Here is a 23,039-nt window from a genome sequence, read left to right as displayed (position 1 = left end):
TTCAAAAATGATTTCAAAAATTTAGAACATGATATGAATCTGTCTAGAAAACAGATTGAGGTTTTGTATGTATGTGTGAAACTGGAAAAAAAATCGGGGAGACAAAAATTCCGAGGGAATATTCGTAGGTCCATAACTACGGCAAGTGATAAAGTATAAGAACTGAAAGATCAAGAAAAACTCGAATGGAAATACTTTGTGAACGGTGTCCAAAATGATCTAAGAAACCATATGTAAATCGTAAAAGTATAGAGACTTAATTAAGTAATATTTTTTTAAAAATACACATACTGGACTCACTTATAGACCTGAAGGAGAAGCGATACCAAGGAAAATCCTCCACAAACTAAATATTGACGAAAATTATGAGCATTTTTTCATTTGCCAAAAAAATCTGACAATATTTTTTCATATGTATAATTATTTAGTGTCCCTAGTATTTTCAAAAATTACATGTGACAATGAAAGTAAAAATTTTGTTAATTAGTGTTAACGATTATTTCTATTCCGAAATTACAAATAATAGCCGTCTTGGATGAGGCATTTGAACGGTGAAATTTCAAGTAAAAGCAAAAAGAAAGGTAGTTCAATTCAATTGAATATGAATCTTTCTAAAATAATTTGAATTAAGTATGTGAATTAAAGTGCCGCTTGCTACCCAATTTCGAAGAGGACACAGTGAACATTAATAATAATAGAAGAAATTTTCCAACGGAGAAAAGAACACAACACATACATATGCACATGTCAATTTGAGCAACTGAAATAGTTGGTTCGGTTTGCTACGCTTTAACTTTTTACTTATCGATGACCAATACACCAATACACAGTTTGCCAAGAAACGTGTGAAAGAAACAATGTTAGAATGCATTAAATTTCATTAGATATGCAAAAAAATGCTTCAGTTTTTACCAAAGCCTTTTAAAGAATGATAAAAGAGCTGCCAATTTTATAAGTTCCTATATCGATATTTTCACAATAAAAAGTCGGACTGAAAAAAGTGTCAGGCTCGTTACTATTGCTCGTGGCCTGATAAGAATTTATAAAAATATTGAAAGTATCTGAACTAGCGAAGATGGTCACAACATTCACACTTTAGCAAACAAGTCTACCTCAATCTCATTTAACTGCGGAAATTCGCAAAAGGAAACAATTATAAAATATACTTATACTATACACAAATTTACTTATTTACAAAAGAGAATTCAACGAAATCAAATATCAAATTGAGAAGTACTAGAAGAAATATTCTTTGAAATATAAATTGGGAAAGTTTCATTTGATTTTTGTCAATCAATTTGAAGTCATTTTCTATATAAAATTTACACGAAAGGACCATTAGTATATCGAGTTGTGAAATGAAATTTTACATTTAATAAAGGCGTTGCAATTGTATTGTATTGCACAAGATTCTTGGTAAAAAATTTAATGGTAATTGATGTCAAATAATGCAACATTACGCTTTTGCCAGTTTTTGTTCCCTTTCTTCGGTTTTTGTTACTGTACGTAAAACTGTTTCTCTCTATTTGATCATGGAAACCTTTAATCCCTGTAATTGGCAGGTTTGGCTGAATAGTGGAAAATTGCTTAAACGATTATTGCTATAGAAATGTCATTAAGCGAAATATTTATCTTTATCACAGCAAAGAAAAGTTCATAATTTCCATTGAACTCTATATATTAATGAACTCGTATGTCGAGTATTTAATAATAATTTGGCTGGTCTATTGAATTGTTATTAAATAAAATTTATATATATTTTTTTTAATTCGATTGTTATTTGCTTTAAACGTTTTAATATTCTATTTATTTTTTTCTTATTTTAACAGCAGGAAATGAGCAACGGATATTGTAGTATTGTGTGTATTGGAGTTTAAACCGTGCCTGTTTAAGCTTTCCACATCAACGGTTCTGTGCAAAAAATTAAATATATGTTTTCAGTCAATTTCTTTACACGATTCTATAAAAATTCTACGAATTCACGAATTCTATAAACAAATAAAAAAACAAACTATTCACGTCGGGAACAGTAAACAAAGTAAAAAAAATAGAAATAAAATGTTCTCTAAAAGCAAACGAATTAATTTATTCATATACTACAAATACTTTTTCGTAACCTGAAAACATAACTGTTTTTTCTTGCTTGTCCAATTTTAATACACACAAACATATGTACAAACATACAACGAATTTGAGCATTCGTTGTTTTATTATACTCAAGCAACATGTTGAGCAAAGTATTTGAGTTTTGTTCACCGAACAGTTCACTTCCGGATGTCTGTCCATTTGCCCTCTTACACTTGAATAAAAATTGGCACTCGGACGAAGTATTAATATTAAATGTTACAAAAATATTCTGTTTGCAATGTTAACCCAGCTTGATAAAAATGTTTTTATGTTATAAGATGCAATAAAAAATTTAGTCATAAAGAAGCACACCTTCCCCATCTATGGCAATATATCTGAAGCAAATTTTTTATAAAGTCATTAATGCAATAGGAAATTTGCTAAACAAAAAATCATTGCATCTCTCGACATATTTTGAAAAGTTGTATTCGTTGAACCACAACCAAGCATTTTATCCCAGCTGTTTTAAGCAATACCTTTACTGTGGAAACCTCAACGTTGAAATTTTTCTACATTTTGAAAAACAACAGACATTGCTCTTATATCAAAATGGTCAAAAGCAGTTTGCTATTACCTTAGCCTCCTTATATTGAGCATGTGGTTCTCCGTTCTTCCGGTTTATATTTTAGCATAAATATCAGCGAAATTAGCTTTGATTGGAGCAGTTCCTTATACAATTGAACGCCAAATTACCTGGAGCATCCATTTTATAAAGAGTGTTCCAATAAGAGTGATGGGGTTTTTTAACAAAAAAACCCATTCAACATCATTCAAAGAGCCTCTTCGACTTCTTTTGCAGGAATGAATACGGTGACCCCAACTTTTGAGTACTTTTTCACTTAATCAAGTCGTATGTCACGAATAGCACGTTCCATATTGACTTCTAAAGCTTGTTATGTCTCTGGACCTTCTAAATATCTATCAGCAGTTCGGGGCTGTGCTTTACTTTTACACAAAAAAATTTAAAGTGCATGTAATTAGTTTCCAGAGTCCCTGAATATACAGTTATATTTCCGCAAGACAACTGACTATCAACAGTTGTTTCTAACAAGATTCGAAATTTGTTAAGAAAAAAATTTTGGGCAACTAAAACATATCGCCAGTAATTGTTTAGTTTATGGAAGATAAATATTAATTGTGCCACCAGTATATCTAGTACAAATTTAGTAAAGCAAATAACTGTATAACAATTTCTATTATTCAAATACAGAATGTGTAAAAATATTTTTTTAATATAAAGCCATGGGGTTAAAAAACGCTAGCAATCCCCTTACTCCCCTAAATAATAGCAATTCCACTCCCTTATTAATATAAATAACAGCGTAAATATAAATATTAATCAGTGGTTGATTGATTCCTGTATTTTTTGCTTTCATTTCTTTCCAACAGCTGGGTCGGTGGCCGTTTCATCCTGGACTTTGGTTGCGATATCATGCGAACGTTATTACGCTATTTGCCATCCGCTACGCTCAAGGACATGGCAAACGATTAATCATGCCTACCGCATTATTGGATTCATTTGGTTCGGCAGCATCATTTGCATGACTCCGATTGCATTGTTTAGTCAATTAATTCCAACCAGTCGACAAGGTGGGTACACAAAAGCCTTTCTTATTTCATCAATAACTTCGCAACAAACTTCTCTTTCATTTTCCAATTTAACACATGTGAGTTTCCCTAACTACATATATCCTTATTACAGTTTTACTTTTCATATCTTTGCAACATGTTTTTCTTCTTGTTCTTTACTGTCGTTGCCACCACTTACGCAATTATAGCCGAGTTAGTGACAGCGCGCCAGTCGTTTCTTCTCTTCGCTACGTGGCGCCAATTGGAAATTCCAAGTGAAGCCAGGTTTTTCTTCACTTTCATATTTTCAGAGCTGGAGTGTTTTCGTCCATTCGGTTAGCATGACCTAGCCAGCGTTTTTTAATTCGCTGAGATATGTTAATGCCGTAGTATATCTCATACAGCTCATCGTTCCATGAAATGCGATATTCGCGGTGGCCAACGCGCAAAGGACCATAAATCTTTCGCAGAACCTTCCTTTCGAAAACTCGTAACGTCGACTCATCAGATGTTGTCGTCGTTAATGCCTCTGCACCACATTGAATTTCCAGGCTGACATTGTTGGTGGTGTTGATACTGGTTCCAAGTCGACTTCAAAATTATGACTGTCAACAGTAACGTGAGAGCCAAGAGGCGAGTGTGGCGACTGTTCGATGACAGGAGATATTTCGTCTTGCCGTCGTTCACCACCAGACCCATTTGTTTTGCTTCCTTATCCAGTCTGGAGAAAGCAGAACTAACGGCGCGGATGTTGAGGCCAATGATATCGATGTCATCGGCGTACGCCAGCAGTTTTACACTCTTACAGAAGATAGTACCTTCCCTATTTAGTTCTGCAGCTCGAATTATTTTCTTCAAGAGCAGATTGAAAAAGTCGCATGATAGGGAGCCGCTTTGTCTGAAACCTCGTTTGGTACCGAACGGCTCGGAGAGGTCCCTCCCGATCCCCACTGTGTTGCTCAACGTCAGCTTACATAGCCATATTAGTTTTGCGGAGATACCAAATTCAGACATCGCGGCATAAAGGCAGATCATTTTTGTGCTTTCGAAAGAAGCTTTGAAAACGACACAGAGGAGGTGTGTGTCGATTCTCCTTTCACGGGTCTTTTCCAAGATTTGGCGCATGGTGAATATCTGGTCGGTTGTTTATTTGCCAGATCTAAAGCCACACTGATAAGGTCCAATCAGTTAGTGGACGGTGGGCTCAAATCTTTCACACAATACGATTGATAGAACCTTAAACGTGGAGTTGAGGAGGCTTATCCGACGGTAGTTGACGCAGATTGTGGGGTCTCCATTTTTGTGGATTGGGTAGAGCACACTTGAATTCCAATCGTTGGGCATGATTTCGTCCGACCATATTTTACAAAGAAGCTGATGCATCCTCCTTATCAGTTCTTCGTAGCCGTATTTGAATAGCTCGGCCGGCAATTCATCGGCAACCGCCGCTTTGTTGCTCTTCAGACGTGCAATTGCTATTCGAACTTCTTCATGGTCGGGCAATGTTCCATTGTTTACATGTTGTCACAGAGTATAATACCGTAGTTTTCTTCACCTAACAGTTGTCTGTAACACCCAAAACTAATCGAGAGGAATATAGGGTTATGCAGATAAAAATGGTCACTACGACGAGAAGAGAGGAAATATATGTGACTGAATAAAAATGGAGATCTTGATCATTCTTGGTACAGGACCTCCTTTGCCAAAAAAGTGAATACGAGAACGTAGAAGGGCGCAATTTGTTCACTTCCATGTCTACAAAACGCCATTAATTGAATATCTATATAGTGCTGCAACTACATAAGTAAATTCAGATACAGAACTCAAATTTGGCAAAACGAACATTAAGGAGAGGCAGAGTTTGAAAATCTTTAAAAAGTTGTCCGATTCTAATACGTTTAATGTACATATCTTCTTAACTATTTTAGCTATACGACCTAAATTTGCACAGAATAAATGTTTGCGCATTTCTTGCGCCACTCCCCATATAACGGTTTCGTTAAAAACTACCAAAAGAAATCAATAACTAAACACCCTCCTTCTTTTTCTTTACTGGCGTAGACACCGCTTACGCGATTATAGCCGAGTCAACAACAGCGCGCCAGTCGTTTCTTCTCTTCGCTACATGGCGCCAATTGGATATTCCAAGCGAGGCCAGGTCCTTCTTCACTTAGTCCTTCCACCGGAGTGGAGGTCTTCCTCTTCCTCTGCTTCCCGCGGCGGGTACTGCGTCGAATACCTTCAGAGCTGGAGTATTTCCATCCATCCGGACAACATGACCTAGCCAGCGTAGCCGCTGTCTTTTAATTTGCTGAACTATGTCAATGTCGTCGTATATCTCGTACAGCTCATCGTTCCATCGAATGCGATATTCGCCGTGGCCAACGCGCAAAGGACCATAAATCTTTCGCAGAACTTTTCTCTCGAAAACTCGCAACGTCGAGTCATCAGTTGTTGTCATCGTCCAAGCCTCTGCACCATATAGCCGGACGGGAATAATGAGCGACTTATAGAGTTTGCTTTTTGTTCGTCGAGAGAGGACTTTACTTTTCAATTGCCTACTCAGTCCAAAGTAGCACTTGTTGTCAAGAGTTTTCCTGCGTTGGATTTCCAGACTGACATTGTTGGTGGTGTTTAAGCTGGTTCCAAGATAGACGAAATTATCTACGACTTCAAAGTTAAGACAGACAACAGTGACGTGAGAGCCAAGTCGCGAGCGCGACGACTGTTTGTTTGATGACAGGAGATATTTCGACTTACCCTCGTTCACTGCCAGACCCATTTCTTTTGCTTCCTTGTCCAGTCTGGAGAAAGCGGAACTAACGGCGCGGGTGTTGAGACCGATGATGTCAATATCATCGGCATACGCCAACAGCTGTAGACTCTTGTAGAAGATTGTACCTGCTCGATTTAGCTCTGCAGCTCTAATTATTTTCTTCAAGAGTAGATTGAAAAAGTAGCACGATAAGAAGTTGCCTTGTCCGAAACCTCATTTATTATCGAAAGGCTCGGAAAGGTCCTTCCCGATTCTGACGGAGCTTTTCGTGTTCAACGTCAGTTTACACAGCCGTATTAGTTTTGCGGGGATACCAAATTCAGACATCGCGGCATAAAGGCAGCTCCTTTTCGTGCTGTCGAAAGCAGTTTTAAAATCGACGAAGAGGTGGTGAGTGTCGATTCTCCTTTCACGGGTCTTTTCCAAGACTTGGCGCACGGTGAATATCTGGTCAATTGTGGATTTTTTAGGCCTGAAGCCACACTGTTATGGTCCAATCAGTTTGTTGACGGTGATCTTTAACCTTTCACACAGTACCCTCAATGGAATATTATATCCGATGTTGAAGAGGCTATCCCACGGTAGCTGGCGTGGATGGTGGGGTCTCCCTTTTTATGGATTGGGCAGAGCACACTTAAACATCAATCGTCGGGCATGATTTCGTCCGACCATATTCTACAAAGAAGCTGTTGCATGTTCTTTATCAGTTCTTCGCCGCCGTGTTTGAATAGCTCGGCCGGCAATCCGTCGGCCCCTGCCTCTTCAGGCGGGCAACTGCTATTCGAACTTCTTCATGGTCGGGTAATGGAACGTCTGCTCCATCGTCATCGATTGGGGAATCGGGTTCGCCTTCTCCTGGTGTTATGTGATCACTGCCAATCAGCAGTCTGGAGAAGAGTTCCGTCCATAATCTAGGTATGCTCTGGGCATCGGTGGCTAGATCACATCTAGGGGTTTTACAAGAGTATGCGTTTGCTTCGGTCTTGAAATCTTCTGCTAGTTGCCGCATTTTTTCGTAAAAATTTCGAGGATTACCCCTGTCGGCCAGCTTGTCAAGCTTATCGCATTTACGCATTTCGGCCTCTCTCTTTTTTTGTTTGAAAATTCGTCTCGCCTCTCTTCAACTCTCGATATCCATCCTATCCTGCACGTGTTTTGGTCGATTGTAACGTTACGAGGTGGGCAACCTACTTTCTCTCCTCTACCACACGGCACTCCTCGTCATACCAGCTGTTCTTTTGTATTTTCCGAAAACCAATGGTTTCGTTTTCAGCTGTACGTAAGGAGCTTGAAATGCCGTCAAACAGTTCCCTTATACCGAGTTGTTGACGAGTGCTCTCAGAGAGCAGGAGTGCAAGCCGAGTAGAAAATCGTCTCTGTTGTGATTGCAGCTTCTCGACGTCGAACCTTCCTTGTATTTGTTGGCGTGCGTTTTTTGCTGCACAGAGGCGGGTGCGAATTTTAGCTGCAACAATATAATGGTCCGAGTCGATGTTAGGACCTCGGAGCGCACGCACATCTAAAACACTGGAGACGTGTCTTCCGTCTATCACAACATGATCGATCTGGTTGGTGGCTTTTTGTTCCGGAGACAGTTAGGTGGCTTGATCAATTTCTCTATGCTATAATCTAGTATTACAGATAACCATATTTCGGGCCCCGGCAAAAGCGATTAGCCTCAACTCATTTGTGAATGTTTCCTCGTGCAGGCTGAATTTACCGACATTAGTGCCAAAGATACCTTCTTTGCCCACCCTGGCGTTGAAGTCGGCAAACACGATTTTGATATCGTGGCGGGGGCATCTCTCATAAGTGCGCTCCAAGCACTCATAAAAGGCACCTTTGGTCACATCGTCCTTCTCTTCCGTCGGGGCGTGGGCGCAAATCAGCGATATGTTGAAGAACCTCGCTTTGATGCGGATTGTGGCTAGACGTTCATTCACCGCAGTGAATGGTAGTACTCGGCGACGGAGTCTCTCTCCCACCACGAATCCAACACCAAACTTGCGCTCCTTTTAATGGCCACTGTAGTAAATGCCATAAGGACTTAATCGCCTCAGCCCTTATCCCGTCCATCACATCTCTTGGACGACGGTGATGTCAGCCTTTATTTTCACGAGGACATCAACTAGCTGCACCTTCCCAATTAAGGGACCGGACATTCCAGGTGCATGCCCTCAAATCATAGTCCTTAAACCCAGCGCACAACCCCATGCAGGGAATGTTTCGCCTTTTCACTTTAGCTCGCCTTCAAACGGATGTTCTTAGGCTACCCAGAGGATACTTGGTCAAAGACCGGAAGTCGTGAGCTGCTTGAGTCATATGTAAAAGAATCGTTTCTGGCCACTCCCAAGTGAATGGCGATCAGAGAACTAAACACCCTAAATACTTTAAATTTTACATTCATGTTGGTGAGAGCTATACAGGAGCCTATGTCAAAATTGTACGATGGGCGCGGCACTGCCCACTTTCAGGAGAAATCAAATGGGACCTGCTTAACCGACTTTTTTGACTACCATATATACGAGTAAAATTCTTCTAATATTCCTATGTTACAGAGCGAAAATGGCGGATGATCTTTCCATAAAACACAATTTCAAATTCCATCTGATACTTTCACCTTCCACATCAAACCCAAAGTATATATTGGTCAATATGTGATTATCTCAATGAAAACGACAAAGCGTGTTCTACTCATAACAGTGTATAATTGTGCCTAAAATACAAGTAGATAAATTTGAGCGAAAATTTATCCTAGCCCACATTTATCTAACATAGGAACGGTGCAAAAATAGACCAATAGGGACAGCAGACGACACCATATTTTTCCCGTTCTTTTGACACTTCTCTTCAGTAAGTTTGCCATTTTATCATGGAGAGATGTACGATCTAACAACGAGTCGAAATTATTAAAATTTACTACTCAGATTTACTACGTCCAATTTATGGTCGTCACCATCAGATCAACAATTGAGCGTCTAGTGGAAAAATTTTAACCCACATCTCTATGACGTCGTTGTGGCGAATGTTGCAAAAAGATCTTAGCCCACATCCTTACAAGATCAAATTGACGCAAAAACTGAAGCCGCATGATCACCAGAATCGCGGTATATTCGTGTGTTGGGCTGAGCAACAACTTAAAAATGATCCAGATTTCCATCGAAAAATCATCTTCAGCGATGAGGCTCATTTCTGCCTGAATAGCTTCGTCAATAAGGAAAATATGCGTTATTGATTACGCAGGAATCCTCATGTACTCCATGAGTCACCATTGTATTCCGAAAAATTACCGTTTATGGGCTGGCGGCATGATGATCAAGGCCGGCAAGTTACTGTAAATGGAAATCGCTACCGCTCAATGATAGCCGAATATTTTTGGCCCTAATTGGATGATATGGACTTGGACAATATGTGGTTCTAACAGGACGGCGCCACAAGCCACACAGCGACTGTCACAATCGATCTATTGAAAACCAGGTTTGGTGAGCGTGTTATCTCACAAAATAGCCCACTCAATTGGGCGTCTAGGTCGTGCAATTTAACGCCGTTGGACTATTTCTTGTAGGGCTAAGCCAAGTTTATGGTCTATGCCAACAAGCCAACGCCGATTGATGAACTTCGAACGAATATCGAAACTGAAATTGCAGCAGTTTCGGCCGATTTATGGTTGAAAACCTTTGAAAATTGGAATCAGCGTCTAGAAATTTGCAAAATGGGCTTACATTAAAAATTTATTGTTTTTATTGTCTTATTAAATTCTACAACTCCTCGAGAATATTGTCCTAAATTTTCAAGTTGATCCGAGTAATAGTTTTAAAGACACAGTCTTGAGAACTTGTGCGTACGAGGCTAGCTAGCTAAGTTTGCCGTCTTCACACGCGTTTTTTCGAAACTGTGTCTTCAACCGATTTTCATGAAATTTTACAGTGTCTTTGAGATACAATTCTTAAAGGCTTGGACGAAGAATATTTTTTGACTACAACTGTTTAAAAAAAATCTTGCGACATTTTTACTGAAATTGCATTATTTGCAAAAATGTCTGCCGAAAATCCAATTTTCATATTTTTTCTTCGTTCAAGTTCTAAGTTAAGGTTTTAACTAAAACACGTATTTTTTAACTTTACATGATCCTCTAAGGAGTTATCCTGCCAACGCAGGCGCATCTTTTTTCGGAGGGGTCACCGAAAATGCCGTCGCAATGGCCGAGTTTGAAATTTTTTTTTTTCAAAATTTTCAGAATTTTTTTTGTTAATAGTGCATGTACATATGTATGTATATGAAATTTTTCTAAAAAAAAGGCTGTTTTTTAGTCAAGAAAACGTTATGTTGATTCTAAATATGTTGTGGAGTTTCGTGGGCTCTTATAGGAGAGGAGTGGATGAGATTGAAATAGCTTTCAACTGTATTTGAAAATCGAGTATCCTAAATTAAATATTCTCCTCTTCAACAAGATAACGTATTGTGTCAAAGTCTCTGCCAAAGTTTTAATAATTTTTGAAATATTCTCATATACTTGGGGTAAGTTTCTTTAAAACATGTATGTTCAAATTCATCCGAATTTATGGCTTCCTTACTTGTTAGTTTTCTAATAGTGTTTAAAATTGCAAAGTGACAGCAAATCAACTTACTCACATCTTGCAAATATTTCTGTAAAGAAGTAGCGCTTAACATAATACAGACAAACAATGCAAATAGCGGGTGAACTTTTATGACCTTCTAATAACCACAGAAACGCTCATCATCCATCGTTATTTCTGCCGACCGCACAAATTCATTACACTCCACATACAAACAGTCTGCAAAGAAAGTAAATTAGTTCCAGCCTCACAGTAATGCCAAATGCATTCGAAAAAAGTAGCTTAGCAACGAGCAGTCTTGCTGTTCCCTAAAGAAGTTTTAAAGCACTTGAACGGTTAGGCTTATTTCTTTCATTTCCTGTTATGTTGAAATGAGAACACCAACACAAACACATTTTAAATCAACAGTTGAAAAATATCTTCATTACGATTACATCGCTTTGCACATTATTTGTCCATTGCTTTAAAGTGCGTTTTTAATGTACTTTCTTAATACCACCCGCAGGCTTACGCAAATGTCGCGACCAATGGCCGGAGGACACCATTGCGTATGAACGCTTTTATAATATATTCTTGGACTTAACATTGCTGGTGCTGCCACTATTTGTGCTATGTGTTGCGTATATCCTCATTACGCGCACCCTATATGTGGGTATGCGTGCGGAGCGTGCTTTAGTCCTTGGTGGCAATTCCACCAACGGCAGCACGCCTGCCAAGCAGCACGACAACAGTTCATTGGGGGCAATTGCCACGGTCACCAAGAGCACAGCGGCCGCACCATCGGCCACACTGCAGTCACCGTTCCTAAGGAGATTTAATTTGAAGATGTCACTTCGCTGTCATAGCAGACAAGCCAACATTGGAAACTACGGTATTAGAAGTGATGACCACGATGTTGCTGCTGGAGCACAGAGTGACACAAGCTATCACCAACAGCATCAGCATCGCCCGCAACAACAACAACAACAAAACCAACTGAAGTACTACGGTAAGTACCACACATTATATGAAAGTACACATTCTTATCAGTAATTAAACGCTGGTGAGAAACCACTGAATTTATGCGGTTTGTAAAACCAATAAATGATTGTGTGTTCATGGCATCTTGGTTTCTGGATGGAACGTACACTGAAACGCGCGACCGCATTGAAAAAAGCACTGCGCTGAAAAAATAATTTTAAGCACATTATATTTCGTCGTATCAAAACAAAATTATGTAATTTAATTTGCACCCACGAGTCTAGCGGCGTTCATAACAGTTTGCGAGGATAACAAAAAATGTACATACGTCTACTCATCAACTCAGTGGGATAATATTATACTACATCAGTTCTTTTTAATTCTTTTTATTTATATTATCATAGAAGTATTGTATTAATCATTGTCGAAAAGCATTACTGTGGGCAAAAAATATTAAGACTTTATAATTTAAACTTCGCGTGAAAAGCCATTCGTCGAACTATTTTTTTCTTTTTTCAACTAAAGATCAACACGTCAATAAAATAAAGACTTTATTTATTGCTTGTGAATCGACGTTTAACAGTCAGAGATCTTACTGGCATCGTTAGAATATCTGAAGGACAGTGAAAACCATTTTGGAAGATCATTTGGGTGTAAGAAAACTGAAAACATGATTGCTTCCAAAATCTCTAAATTTTTTCGAAAAACAGCTTCGCGTTAACGTCTGTGAAACAATGTTTTCCGTCTGCCAGGATGCCATTAAACAGGTCAAAAATCAATTATATATTGGCAATTTTCTTCGATTATTGAGATGTGGTGCACCCCGAATTTCATCCGACCGGTCAATTAGGAATACTATTTGAATTATGGACCGACAACTCTTGGTTTTTGTAATACGATAATGCACCGCCGCATACTGCATTGATTCTATGTGTATTTTACGTCATGTTTTCGACCAATATCGTGCCTGTATTCACTGTATTCGTCTGATACCGTGTTACTTCTGGCTATTCAGCATTCTCAAATAACCGCTCTGCGGAAGCCATTTTGAACCAAGAGATTAATAGTGATTCACTACGCCCATTGAGGCTATTCTGGAAATTTATTTTAGCAACTGTTTAGAGGTTTGGAAGAAACGTTGGCACAGGTGTATTGTGGCCAATAGAGATTACTTTGAGGGGGACGAAATGGATTTTGAAAAATAAATTGAGAATTTTAAAATTATGAAAAAAGGATTACTATTTTTTGCTCATAGTAGTACAGAATTACAGTTTGGACATTTGACATTCGAGTCATATATAAAATTGATAACAGAAATGAAATCGGAATCTTGAGCGTAAATTTATTCGATTCGCCAAGCGATGTAGAACACCTTATACCAACTACTTAAACAGACTGGCAGCACTGGAAAAGGTCAGTATAGGTTAGAGCTCATGATCAGGATTGCCGGTATACTAGCATGGTGCATGGAGATGCACCCGTTCTGTTGGTATTATATCTGGTGGTTTTATACGCCGTCAGCAAAGTGTGCATTTTATTCTCCAACGCTATCACGGTCTTGGATAAGTTATAATGGAAGCATACTTGTGAAATAAGTATTTCTAACAAAAGAAAAACAAAAAAATTAACTTACGGTGATGCCTTGCGCTAGCATATCCTCCAACACATGACATACACATACTTATGTGCTACGTTTATTCCTTAGAGGAATGAATTCTACTTTCCGTGCCAAATAACATTTTAACAAGCCTTTTGTTCCTAATGGCATACGTGCTTTACGAGGTTTATAAATAATTATATATTTGTTTGAATCTATTCGCTAAAATCAATAAATAATAATAATCTTCGTCCGCCATTTCTGGATTTAAAATTTTATGTAATAACAAATTTGTGTGTCACTTTGACAGAATTTTGTCATTGGAGCCATTCACAAAAGTAAAACCGGCATAAAATTGACAAAACAAAACTTCAAACGATTACACCAATTTAATGAGGTATACGCATACTCACCTGCTTCAATTCAACTCGACAAATTTTTTGTGCTATTATGTTAACCATTCAACTCTCATAAGAAATCGTTAGATTAGAATCCCGATCATTGATGCACATTATGGGGATGATAGGTTAGGTTAAATGGTCGACCCTAACAGCTAACTAGTTACGTGGGTCCGTTGTGGAACACATATTTTGAGACGGCTAATATCAATTTCGGCTGAGTTTCTTTGTTCGCCGAAAGTATGACTTCCGAGATGCTTCAGCCCTCTAAAAGCCGGACAATAGAGGAGAAAGTGCATGCATGTTTCTATCTCACCTTCTTCCATATAACTTTGATAATTTGCGTCCGACTAGATTATTAGCCTTATTGCCTATTAGACAATACAGAAGAATTTCTACGATTGCGGTAATAAGAGCTTTGCTTGAGGGCAGGTAGTTCAGAAGAAATATGTAGTTTGATGCTATATTTACGAGCTCAAAGCGGGTATTGCAGCTACGCTGTCAGAGTTAGTGCTCACCTCTCTGAAGAGCAGTGAGTGTACTGCTTCCTTAATAGCAGTCAATACTACGTGAAAAACACCACAGTAGTCCGGTATCCTAAAACTAGGAATTAGAGCTGCTTACAGGAACTTACTGCGCCTCTTTTCATCTTCTCCAGCTACTTCTTCCCGTCCACATATCTATCGTCGTTATGTGAGCAGACTGTGAAACTCAACATTTCTCAGCCTGAGAGCGACCGCAATGCACCTGCCGGCAATATCCGCAGATGATATGTTTAGAATGGCACTAAGTTGTTGTAGTTTGCAGTGTACAGCAGATGCTTATGAGAACTGCTCTTAGCGCGTATAGCGCTTCCGAGAGCCCTTGACATAGCTTTCGTAGAATGCCCATCTCTTCTCTGCACCTCCTCTACAGCAATAAAAGGCAACCGATTCCTTCTTTATTCTCTCCCCAATACTTGGCCTCCATGAAAGCTTTCGGCACGATTGCGATTACTTTGGTGGAGGGGTAAAAAAACGAATTTCCCTATAAATGGGGTATGTGCGGATAGGGGAACTTCTCCAGAGGAGGAATATGCAAAAATAACTTTTATTTTTTATCACTACATATTATAAAACAAAGTCACTTTTTCTGTCCTCATGTCCCCTTAAATGTTTAAATCTTGAAAACTAAGCAACTGATTTTGATGCGTTTTTTTTTAATAGATAGATTGTCTGAAGAGGAAGGTTTATGTCATTATAATGTGAAGAAATATATAAAGGGGGCGTGGCACTCGGACAAAATGTGGTAAAAAACCATACATTTTTTGTTTACACAGCCATACATCATAAAAGAATCCGCCGATTAAAATGAAACTTACTTGAAGTTAAACTATGAAATATTTACTTTCGTTCTGCATCAAAAAAAATAGTTGATTCATTTCTTATTTAACCAAAATTGTTTAAACAAGAGCAGCACTTTTTCCAAAAAAACTGTTTGTGTGTTTGTTCGCTGTCAACCGAATGAAACATTAGAAGTTATGTGGGAAGCTCACCCCACCTCATTCGTGTTGAATTAGATCGTATGGTGAAAGAACTCGGTACGTACACATGTATGTATGTAAGTACATATGTACGAATCTCTCGCATCATTAAATTTCGGACGTATGTATGTATTTTCAATTCAGGTCGTTATTACCGTACTGAATTCCATGTAATTCGGGGGTGTTGTGTTTGAACTCATTTCAAATTTTATTCAAATTGCATTCACAATATTGGTCACATTAGTAAACAGCTGATTCGAATATTGGTTTTGTATATGTTCGAAAAGACGAAAATCCAATCAGATTCTGTGACACCATTTAAAATCGGAATTGGTTTTCAATTCTGACAGCTAGGCAATTCTGTCTTGAATTTCACAACACCCCTGATTATATGTACATTAAATTTTTTCAGCGAAATAAACCGCTCTGTTCACGTTCAATAATTAAAATACAGTTTTTGAATAGTTTTAAATTTTCTATCGATTCCAACGACTACACCCACAATAACATTTTTTGTCATTTACTTTTTACGACAACTAATAGCTTATTTTCGAAGCCTTAAATACATTGTTGATTTAATATGAATATTTGTGAAGATATTAATCAGAAATTTTCTTATGTTTCTAAATGGTAAGTATTTACATATTTTTTACTGCGGCGCATAATAATATGGCAATTTGAGTATAGTTAATAATACATATAGAACTGAGTAAATTTTGTACTGAAATTATAAAGTCATGTCTGGAAGACGTCGTCGTTCGGACATACATAGGTCGAAGTACAGTGAACGCCAGAAGACTACGTTCAGCAAGAGATGAAGAATTGTCAACGGAACGTGAGGCTCGCCTTAGTCAGGCTCGGGATAGATATAGAGCTGAGATAGAGAGATAATCTTCAGTAGAGCGTGAGGTTCGCCACAGCCGGGATAGGGATAGACATCGAATACAGAGAGCCAGAGAATCATCAGCACGAGTTACGAATCATCACAAAATGGTGTTGAAAGTAGGTTGTCCTGTTATTTTATTAAGAAACCTGAATCCACCTAAACTTTGCAATGGCACGCGTTTGCTGGTAAAATTACTGAAAACTTTCATAATAGAGTGCACAATACTCACAGGATGTGGTACCGGAGAAGATGTATTGATTCCCCGAATCTCTATGATACCATCGGATTTACCATTCCAATTTAAACGTTTACAATTTCCGGTAAAGACATCTTTTGTAATGACCATTAATAAATCGCAGGGTCAAACCTTCAACGTTGCAGGCTTAGATTTGAGCGTTGACTGTTTTTCACATGGCCAACTGTATGTCGCTCTTTCAAGAGTTATCTCAAGAGAAAACATGTTTGTATTGTCTAATGACAAGAAAGCTGTAAACGTTGTATATAAAGACATTCTGTAATATATTAATTGTTGTTGTAAAAATAAAATAAATATGTAAAAATGCAAAAAAAATGTAGGGTATGAATTTAGATATTCCAAAGATAGCATTCATGGTATAAAGAAAGGGGAATTGTTTTACTCCAAATGTAACGCGTGCGGGCCACGGGCAGTAATGAATAAATCAAAACTATGGCATCGATTTTAATCATTTTTTCAGTGAGTGACATAGGCCTTATATTTTATTTCCGTGCGAAGCCGGGCGGGTTGCTAGTATATAATATAATAAAAAATACTTTCCAACATTTTCAAGTTATAATTGAGTTGTGAACACTTTTTCCATATATGTACATATGTATACATACATATATGTATATGTATTATATGTGATTTATATTTAATAATCACAAAAAAGTAAAAATCTATGATAATATTATAAAATTTATATCATATCGGGGTGACTGAAGTACACACTTTCGCGTAGTACTCCTTTCTGCGTTGGCGGCCTTCGGAATACCCAAGGTGATCCAGGTTTTTATTATTACATTACGTAATATTATTATATAATATTATTTATACTTATCGTCACCCTAAAATGCAAAATAGTCTACAAGAGAAGGAGAAACGATCTATGTAATAGACACCACTCCTATTAAAAAACATTTGGGTTTTGGTTATAAAGTGGTTATATTTTGGTTATCATGCATTGAAATAAAATTTGAGTTTTGGCTATAAAATAGTTAAATATTGGTTATTATATCCATTTTTTTGATGACACGTTGTTTTGTATTTTAGGTGACAATATATGTACATATGAATATTACTTATTTGTTTATTAAATTTAAAAAAGAAAATATCCATATCCGTGAATAGGGGAATTTTCGCGAAAAAGAGAAATTTCAGCGAATTGTTGGAATATCTGGGGCTTTATACCTCCTGGTAAATAAAACCATTTCAGTTTCACATAAAAAATCGTAGAAATTTTCCTTTTACCATTAGAACAACGTCATCAGCGTAGGGTGTCACCAAACCACAAATTTCGTATGCATAAGAACTTCGGCATAAACGTCTCTTTAAATAAATTTCTAGGAAATATTCACAGTTTGATTTTTTACAAAGCATACATATGTAGAATATTTACATACAAATTGTTCATTTGAACGAATAAAAAATGTTAGCTGTTTAAGTTCACACTCTATATAATTAAGTGTATTGAAGTGAAGAATTAAAACTGAGGCAAGTTCATTTGACTGTCATTACGGGAAATCATCTTCAATGATATTTTTTTAGCAGAACCACAATTAAACGTATTGATGTTTATAACTAACATTTACTGCATTTATAAGAGTAAATGACAGATTATTTACAACTGAACGAATATGTTTATGATTTCTATAATTATTAGTGCAGGTATGCTTAAAGGGGTATTCTGGTCTAGACGCATGAATTTTAGGCATTTTTTAAACTAAGATAAAAATGATAAACATTTTTACTATCCATTTTTTTATTGTTTTTTTATTGACATTTAAATAATATAAAAAAAAATTGAAAGAAAAAAACTCTAAAATTCGTCGAGATACGGGCCGGTGGAGTGGGGGCTTCAAAAAAAACGGTGCGTCCTGGTTGACGTGATTTCAACCCTTGTAGAGATCTAAAACACAAAAAACAAGAAGATTCTTCATTAGTAAGGATGTCGTTATCGGGTTGACCATTTTCAAAAAACAAACTAAAAAAAAAAATAACAAAATGGCGGCGTATTGAAAAAAAATTTGTTTACCAGATTTTTTTGACCTTTTCGAATTTTTTAAAAATACTTCACATCAAAATTTTTGGAAATCCAAACCACTTTGGGTGATTCAGAGTTATCAAAAACACAAGTCTACAAGTGGCACGAAGCCTTGAAAGGCGGCTGAGAGATTGTTTTGACATGTTTGATCGTGCAAAAAAATCAATACTCACGGTTTTTTCGATATTCGTCGTTCGGTGCAACATGAAATAGTTGCGGAGGGATAGACGGTCAATAAGGTGTTTTGTTAGGCCGTATTGAGGAGTTTGCGTGAAAACATCCGCCAAAAACTGCCGAATTTCAAGTAAAAACGCAAATAATTCCATTGATCAAACACCACATTCATCAGGTTTAGCTCCGTATGATTTTTTCTCTGTGGAACCCGTTTTCAGTCGATCAGAAAGATAAAACAAAATTCGCTGAAGGAGCTGAAGGCCATCCCAAAAAGTGCTTATGAAAAGTGTTTCGAGGACAGGAAAAATTGCTGTCATAATTGTATTACCCATCCAAATTGTAATTAAAACACGCACTTATACAAGTTCAGTGCTCCACGCTTAAGCAAAATAGCACATTAACCTACTATACTTTTTGCTTTTTGGCGAACCTGTATCAACTTGCTTGAGTTTTCGTCTTAGCACAATACCACCATATTCCACTTCGAATCCTGTAGCGTTTTACGTGTATGACCTGAGATATTCCCTTATGATTTGATAACACAAATATGCCATTTGATTTAATTTGACTCGGACTTGTCCATTTAAACTACGCAGGCAAACCGAATCGATAAATTTTTATACCCTGAACAGAGATTGCCACGAATTTTGCAACACCCAGATATATAAATCATTATCATAATGGACGATGTCCGTCTGTTTATATACATATACACGTACTAGTCCGTCTATTGTATCCGCCGACATTGTATCTCTATATCAGATAGCTGCCATACAAACTGATCGACCAAACTCAAGTCCTTGTATGGGAAGCTTTTTTCCATGGCTATCTTAACCGGTCGAAGCAAAAGTGTCCTGTGATGAACTCTAAACGGAAGACGAAAAGCTAGTCTGCGGTTATATTGTATATAAAATAGTTTAGTACATAGGAAAAGATGGTGAATTATTTAATGTAAAAATAAGGTAAAGTTAGACTTATTTCAATACGGATGATATTTGACGGAAACAAAATGTAAATTATATAAAGGGTGATTTTTTAAGAGCTTGATAACTTTTTTTTAAAAAAAAACGCATAAAATTTGCAAAATCTCATCGGTTCTTTATTTGAAACGTTAGATTGGTTCATGACATTTACTTTTTGAAGATAATTTCATTTAAATGTTGACCGCGGCTGCGTCTTAGGTGGTCCATTCGGAAAGTCCAATTTTGGGCAACTTTTTCGAGCATTTCGGCCGGAATAGCCCGAATTTCTTCGGAAATGTTGTCTTCCAAAGCTGGAATAGTTGCTGGCTTATTTCTGTAGACTTTAGACTTGACGTAGCCCCACAAAAAATAGTCTAAAGGCGTTAAATCGCATGATCTTGGTGGCCAACTTACGGGTCCATTTCTTGAGATGAATTGTTGTCCGAAGTTTTCCCTCAAAATGGCCATAGAATCGCGAGCTGTGTGGCATGTAGCGCCATCTTGTTGAAACCACATGTCAACCAAGTTCAGTTCTTCCATTTTTGGCAACAAAAAGTTTGTTAGCATCGAACGATAGCGATCGCCATTCACCGTAACGTTGCGTCCAACAGCATCTTTGAAAAAATACGGTCCAATGATTCCACCAGCGTACAAACCACACCAAACAGTGCATTTTTCGGGATGCATGGGCAGTTCTTGAACGGCTTCTGGTTGCTCTTCACCCCAAATGCGGCAATTTTGCTTATTTACGTAGCCATTCAACCAGAAATGAGCCTCATCGCTGAACAAAATTTGTCGATAAAACACATTTCGAACCGAACACTGATTTTGGTAATAAAATTCAATGATTTGCAAGCGTTGCTCGTTAGTAAGTCTATTCATGATGAAATGTCAAAGCATACTGAGCATCTTTCTCTTTGACACCATGTCTGAAATCCCACGTGATCTGTCAAATACTAATGCATGAAAATCCTAACCTCAAAAAATCACCCGTTATATATCTTGTATTTATATACAAGCTTGACTATTATTAGAATGGATATTGTTCTAAAAAACCAATGGACAAGGGAGTAGATTTATAAAATTCTTTTATAACCTTCTGAAGTCCAAAGTTACCCATTAATCATAGTTATAAGTAATTAAAGGTAAATGAAGAAATTGTGTTGTAACTAGTTTATTTTCAATGTGCTATGCACTGTGTTCTTCTATGCGCACTTTTTTGGGAATGAAGCTGATTTCTACTTACCACAAGCCTCTTCTAGCACCTTCCTCATGTCCTCACTCTACCAGCAACATTACTTGCAGCAGAAGTCACTTGTAAAGGAGCTTGTATGTCGAATGGCCGCCACCTGCTGGACTCGGTGCTTCCTGCTGTGGCTGTTGTTGTTAGAATTTGATTTCAATTTTTTGTAACTATTATTCATCAAAGTTTTTTACTAAAACTTTACAAATATTTGAGATATACTTGTATATTTTGCTTTATACCAACATGTAATTAAAATAAGCAGAGCAAATATAAAACACTTGATATTGTTTTATTTACAAATATGTTTGACATTACTTACTTGGTTTCCCAACCATATGTACATATGTATACAAGTATTTAGTATTTTGTTCCCATGCGGTATATTTATACACGTGTTAAGTATTTCTACATATTTACGGAACTACATATGTATAACGCAGCTGAAAGAAGTCGGCATATCATTGTAGGCATACATACCTGGACTTACACTTAACTTTAACTCATATAATATTTACAATTCGAATCGTAACTATTTGTACTATTTTAAACAATAAAATTAAACAAAAATATAAAAATTAGCTTAATTGAAGTACACTAATATCAAATATTAAAAAAAAAAATATTTTAGTACTTAATTCTATAAATTATATGTGTAAAATATTGTTTATTAATTTAAAAAATTATCAAAAGGGTTATAAATATAGTAAACGAAAATATTTCAAAACTAGTAAGGAAGGGTTAAGTTCGGATGTAACCGAACATTTTACACTCTGGCAATTTGAAAAGATGAAAGCCTTCAGGTATTGACAAAGCTTAATATTAAATAATGTTGCGAATTCATTATTCGACGAAATCGTGAATGGGTTAAAATATAATTTTGTATTTTATTAAGTTATAGTTTAAACTTAGCCGGAGACACTCGGAATTCACATCATGATATGAGGTTTGGTTCCAGCGCTAAGGCACATAATATTTAAGAAAGCTTTTTCGTTTAATCACTCATTTTGACCAACCTACACTGTTTAACGTCAGATGAAAAGTTGGAAATCACTACATTGAGGTATATTGGGAGTTTAGCTAATTGCTTTTTAATTGCCTATTACATTGCTCAGTTGTACTGGTCTACTTGTTTTCAAGCAATTTATAAATATATATATACCCCTCACACTGACCGATCTATTTGGCTTATGACTTAGAAGAATAACGAAAATCCTTATACATACTATACATATGTAAGCTATGGGAATCGGGGTAGTTTGTAGATCAATTTCACATATTTTCGATATTACCATAAGCCATAGATTTATTGAAATTATGGGAAATAAAGGTAGTATTGACCTGATTTTATCTACTTTGTCAAATCCACATATTACTAACAGAAGAATATGTATTATCGTAAATCACAAATACAAGGTACGTTCCAAAGTAAACAAGACTTTTTGAATCTATCATCTATATGTATGTCAACTGCTGCGTTAGAATCTGCTGTCTTTATCGATTGTCCAGTGAGAGTTCCATGACATTTAATCGATCATCAGTATGTTTGTGTTATCGGTGCGAAAATGAGTTTCGACATTAAATTTTGTTTTAAAGTTGGTAAAACTTTTACCGAAATTGATGAAACAAGTTTTGGCGATGATTACCTATCCTACGGCATAGTACACGAGTGGTTTTAACGTTTTCAAAGTGGTCGTGAGGACATAAAAGACTATCAACATGTGGCCCAATCAAAATCCGTGATCACCCGAAATTCCATCGAAACTGTGAGTGAATTCATCAAAAATCAGCCGAAATCATCATTGAAATTCATGGAAATGGAATTGAACATCTCCAAAACATCGATTTATCGCATTTTGACCGAACATTTGGGCTTACGAAAGGTGTGTGCACTGTTTGTTCCGCACAAATTGACTGACGACGATTTGAAGGACGATTATTTGACCAAAAATCACATTTTAACCTA

The 23,039-nt window shown here is 37.0% G+C and overlaps 1 protein-coding gene and 1 long non-coding RNA gene across 2 annotated transcripts in view; both read left to right on the top strand.

The window, feature by feature from the left end:
* Positions 1-23,039, top strand: part of LOC125778090 (uncharacterized) — a 165,847-nt gene that overhangs the window by 97,237 nt on the left and 45,571 nt on the right. The window lies entirely within an intron of this gene.
* The window catches only part of LOC105222670 (cholecystokinin receptor type A-like), a 63,302-nt gene that overhangs the window by 14,610 nt on the left and 25,653 nt on the right, over positions 1-23,039 (top strand). Inside the window, exons 2-3 of the mRNA XM_049454360.1 lie at positions 3,517-3,717; positions 11,555-12,037. Of these exons, the coding sequence (XP_049310317.1) occupies positions 3,517-3,717; positions 11,555-12,037 (684 nt within the window). The remainder of the gene's footprint in view (positions 1-3,516; positions 3,718-11,554; positions 12,038-23,039) is intronic.

Source organism: Bactrocera dorsalis, chromosome 4 (genome assembly GCF_023373825.1).
Source record: "Bactrocera dorsalis isolate Fly_Bdor chromosome 4, ASM2337382v1, whole genome shotgun sequence".
In the NCBI taxonomy this organism is placed as follows: Eukaryota; Metazoa; Arthropoda; class Insecta; order Diptera; family Tephritidae; genus Bactrocera; species Bactrocera dorsalis.
Note: the sequence above shows the minus strand (reverse complement) of the source record. Positions and strands in the feature narration are given on the sequence as shown.